The sequence below is a fragment of the Apaloderma vittatum genome, unplaced genomic scaffold (genome assembly GCF_000703405.1).
Source record: "Apaloderma vittatum isolate BGI_N311 unplaced genomic scaffold, ASM70340v1 scaffold16158, whole genome shotgun sequence".
NCBI lineage: Eukaryota > Metazoa > Chordata > Aves > Trogoniformes > Trogonidae > Apaloderma > Apaloderma vittatum.
Genome location: NW_009732545.1, coordinates 1 through 4882, shown reverse-complemented (window position 1 = coordinate 4882; position 4882 = coordinate 1). Strand labels below are relative to the sequence as shown.

At 40.5% G+C, this 4882-nt stretch overlaps 1 protein-coding gene and 1 pseudogene across 1 annotated transcript; both read right to left on the bottom strand.

Annotated features, from left to right (window-relative positions):
- Positions 1-1693, bottom strand: LOC104278563 (annotated as a pseudogene).
- A 366-nt stretch (positions 1694-2059) lies between these two features.
- On the bottom strand, positions 2060-4624 carry LOC104278562 (UDP-glucuronosyltransferase 1-3-like; the record flags this gene model as incomplete). Its single annotated transcript, XM_009875573.1, has 3 exons — positions 2060-2121; positions 2760-2802; positions 3948-4624. Coding segments are annotated over 3 exons (782 nt in total), but the record flags the coding sequence as incomplete, so codon positions are not given.
- Positions 4625-4882: the final 258 nt, after the last annotated feature.

The window sequence follows — 4882 nt, the reverse complement described above, 5'->3', positions numbered from 1 at the left end:
TTATACCTGAGGCAGTTTTTTCTTCTGATCACAGTTTATCCCTCCAATAAAAACCATGTTCGGCATCACTGGTCTTGGGAACTCAAACACGAAATCATATCTCATCAGCCAAACAGATCCACGGCTCAGAAGGTCTACAGCTGTCACTTTCTTTTGAAAAATCTCATATACAAGTTCTTCAAATTGGGCAAATATAGGCTTACAGTAAACAAACTCCAGCATAAAGACCAGCATGTTCTTAATACGTTGAGCAAATGTCATGGTATCTGTATTATTTAGGAAAAATCTGGGGACATAGGAAGGAGGATTTGGACACCGAGCAGCTTCAGAATCCATACCGCAAGGAAATCCCCGCAAAAAGTAGACGGAAGGAACTGAAAGATACTCAGCAATTATTGGTCCACACAACATAATTGGATCTGTGAAAACCACGTCAAATTTGCTGTCTTTCAGATGCTGCATCATGTCTTTGTTTTGCAAAAGACTCTTACAGCAGCCAAAAAAGAACCTGGAAATTTCTAATGCGCTTTGATACATCGTAATAATAACGTTCAAAACAGATTGTTCAATAAAATGAGCATTAATGAATGACTTGAATGCAAAATCTAAATGTTTCTGATCAAAAGGTATTGGATATACTTGCACTGTATAATTGTGAGGCTCCTTCGACTTCATATGGAGACTTGTTGATGGTACAACCACAACAACCTCATGTCCATTTTGCTGGAGTTTCTCCACTACTGGGCGCATACTGAGCCAATGACTTCCATCCTGAGGTATCACCAAGATCTTTCCACCTTCAGATAAGATTAAAGATGATGCCAGAAGGAAAAATATGCCAGTATACTGGTAAAAATACTGAAGCGGAAGAGCCATTTTGGTGGAAGTGAACCAGAGAGTTGTTCTCTGGAGAATTCTGACACAGTCCTTTATATAAAAGTCCACACAAGCTTTAACTTTTTTGCAGGAAACTTATTGACTGCAGAAGTAAATATTTAACTTCCCAATATTGTTGTCAGAAAATTTAACTGGCTGGATACAGACAATACAAAGTTCATCTTCCAGTGTCAATAAGACAACAAGTCTGTTGCTGGTATGGCTACGCTTTCCAATGGATTCAACAGACTCCCTACTTTTAGAACCAGAGCATCAGAGCAAAAACTGTGGAAAAGGTGAGGCAGCCACAGGAAGGACATATTTTTATTTTTTTTTAAAGACAAATTAGAGGTAAACAGAGAACAGAGAGAAAGGATGTGCAGATATTTCCTAACCTGAGCTGCAAACAGTGAATGGCACTAAGGGAAGAAGACAGCAAATTGATGCCTCAGCAGCTACTTGTTATATGATTTCAGAACAGGACTTAACTTTCTTAATTCTTGTGCTGGAGAGACAAACCACGGGGTCTTTATTCAGTTACACTTCTTCTTGACTGGAGTAACTACCTACTTAAATCCAAGTTTAGTTTAATATTATATGTTAACCAGTTTTTAAAATAAATAATAGGTGTTTTAGGTTAAAAAAAAACAAACCAGGAGCCACTTTAAATGGTTGCTGTAGCTTAATTTCTGATCTTTGCTTTGATCAGATCATATGAACTATGTTTTTACAAGCTGCTCAAAAAAGCAACTTTGCATTACCTTTGGCTAAAGATGAGATATTCATCAGCGTCTCAGGGCTCACAATCCGAGTTCATTTGCGATGTCCCCCTAATAAGGGACCACTTACCATGCCAGCCTTCAGGTACTTCTGGAGTCATTAGAGAATGAAGCTGGTGCAGGACTTCTGCTTAACCCAAGTGTTGAGTCTGATTTCCTGGGAGCCTTGTATTAAACCTCCAGGCTCCCTGGGACTTGGCAACTGGATTTATGTGTCTGTTAATGAACATGTAATTGCTACGGAGATAGGTCTCTGCAAACTGCAGAACAAGAGGAAGTTCAGCCTGAGGCAGCCAGTGTGTTATCTTAGTCAATGAATAAGTGCAGTTTGTGTTCCGTCAGGCCCAGTCCTGTGGCTGCATGTTCTGCCGCTCCCTCTGAGAGTGCAGGCTGTGGACAATGCTTTACAGCTCAGGAGTGTCGCGGAACTTCAGATTTAATTCCGAGCTGGATAAGACAAATATCCCTGTGCGGGACAAGACAAAAGCAGGAGGTCCTCAGCACCTTAATGCCTTCAGCTCCCAGATCAGGGAGTCCCCCCGGCCATGTCAGATCTGGCAGAAAGGAGCCTTCTTGTGGGATGAGGCCATGAAGCCCAGTTTCTCTGCCTGTGGAAAACTATGGTAAGGGGTGTAATAGAAAGGTCTGCGGCTTAAGCTCCTCGCCTGTGAAAAGATTAAGCGTTTTGAACCTCTTGTTCCCTCTCCCTTCCTTAACCTTTTGTTTTCTTTGTCTGTTGAGCAATGGGCTACTGGGTTTAAGAGAATTATCTAATCTTATTACATGATTATACATCTGAACAGAAATGATCAACCAAGGGCTTACCATTGTGTATGGATAGGTAGATTTTTTTTCTCCCATGTGATTCACTTCACATTTGTTTACACTCTACTGCATTATTGCCTTGCTGCTGAGCACTGTTGGAACTGAAATAAGAGAAATCTCTCTGCTGTCTGTAGAAAACATAGCTAGAAAAGGCAGACTGAAGATAGGAGGAATACCCAAGGTTTTTCCATGTTTGGAACATGTGTTTTCCACTAAATGACATGTGTCTGTGTGAAGATGGGAGATGCCAGGTATAAAATGAGGGAAGGATAGCTCTACCCTTGTAGCTACCCTTGTAGCTAGCTACAAACTGTTTGCAGCTCTGAGACCATAAAGATATAAAGACTTATGTCACACAATCAGCAAGAATTTGCTCCTTAAATCTCAAACTACAAAGTTCATTCTTGACCCTCATGTGAGAGAATGTCTTATTTATAATTTTACTCCAATGTTCTAATTTAGAATATTATTATTTGTCTTATTCTTTATTAAGTTCAGTGGACTATGCATAAGCCTGCCAAAGTGTTTTAAAAAAATCTCCAAGAAGAAAGAAAAAAGCCCTTCAGCTCAAAGATACTGTACTGCAATTAGGCAGTGATATTGTGTGACCACATTCAGAAATGAGGGAGTAATTTCATAGAAAGCGATATGTGCCCTGCTTTATGGCTGGAAAGAAATGTCTAGCACTATTAATTATATTAGAGACTGTATGGTAACTATCAAAAGAGATGTAAATTTCTAGATTGGCATTAAATACCGTGCAGAACAACTCTGGTAAAAGCAAATGTCAAAAACTAGGTATAAAAACTTATGTGAGTTTTGCAAACAAGTATCTTTCACCAAAGACACTGTTTTAGATTAATTCTTACCATTTAAACATGACATTTGTGTTTCACAATCATCTACAAACAGAAATAAATTAACATTGACAGCTAGTTTGGTAACAATATGGGATGAAAAGATAAAAGCAAATTAACTGGGCTTAGAGTTAAAAGATGACTCTCAAAGCAGGGTCTTTGAGATATGTGGCCTGGTCTAGTTGAGAGGTGGCGTCCCTGCCCATGACAGGGAGGTTGGATTAAATGATCTCTAAGGTCCCTTCCAACCTCGGCCATTCTGTGATTCTATGCTTATGGTCAGGGGAAAGAAATACCTGTTAGGCTGCATGAAAATGAAATCAAAACTGCATGTGTTTGGTGAATTATATACATTCACTGAGGATGGTAAATTCTAGAGAGCAGATGAAATCCATTTCTTCTTGCACTTGTTACAAAAATCATCATTAATTCAAAAAAATAATTCAGTCAAGGTAATTTGATTTCAGTCTGTGGAAAACAACTGCAAAAGGTGACTGTATTAAGTAATAACCAGAAATAATAATAATAAAAAACCCCAATAGCACTAAATTTCCAGAAGCCATGGAATCACGTTTCAGTGGAAAATACGTATGAAGGGAAATTCCCATACCTTAGACAGCGGTTTCTTCTGAGCACAGTTGATACCTCCAATAAAGACCATATTGGGCATCACTGGTCTGACGTACTCAAACACAAAGTCAAATCTCAGAATCCAAATGGAAGCAGAGTTAAAGATATCTGTCAGGGATACATCTCTCTGAAGAACTTCAGAAGACAGCTTTAATGCATCTTTGTAGTAATCATTACAGTACTGAAGCTCAAGGAGGGAAATCAATGCATTTTCCACTCTCTGGAAAAAAGTCATGTGGTCCGAGTTGAAGGTAAAGATTCTCGGGACGTAGGACAGAGGGCTTGGACACTGTGTTGCTACATAGTGTAGGTTGCAAGGAAGTCCTCTCATGAAGAACACAGATGGAAGAGAAAGATAATTTGCAAGTGTGGCTCCACATATAAAAATGGGGTCTGTTAGGACAGCATCGAAGTTGCTTTGATTCAAGTACTGCAGGGTCTCCTTGCTCCTGAACAGGTCCTTGCACTGAACAAAGAACGTGCTGAAAACGTGCGCTGAGACATTGTAAAGTGCTACAGTGTTCAGTGGGAAAGGCAGATCCTTCAGGTGAGTGGCAACGTACTCCTGAAAGGCGTTATCCAGCTCTTCTAGTGTTTGAGACACTGGGTATGTTTTCACCGTGTATGCGTCTGTCACTCCCGTGTTCCAGCTGACCTCTGGCAGGAGCACCACCAGCTCATGTCCTTTCTCAGTGAGCTTTTCAACCAGCTAGGCCAGTGGCTTCCAACCATGGGCACCACCAGGAGTTTTCCTCCATCTGCCAGGCCCGGAAGGAGGAGGATAAAAATCCAGGCAGAGGAAAGCTGCAAAGTCATGTTCCTGTGGCCAAAATGTGGACTGTGGAAGAGTCTTCTTCTTTGGGCTGTAGCCTGAAGCTGCTCTTGAAGGAAGCAGCTTGGTTCTTCTCTTGAGTT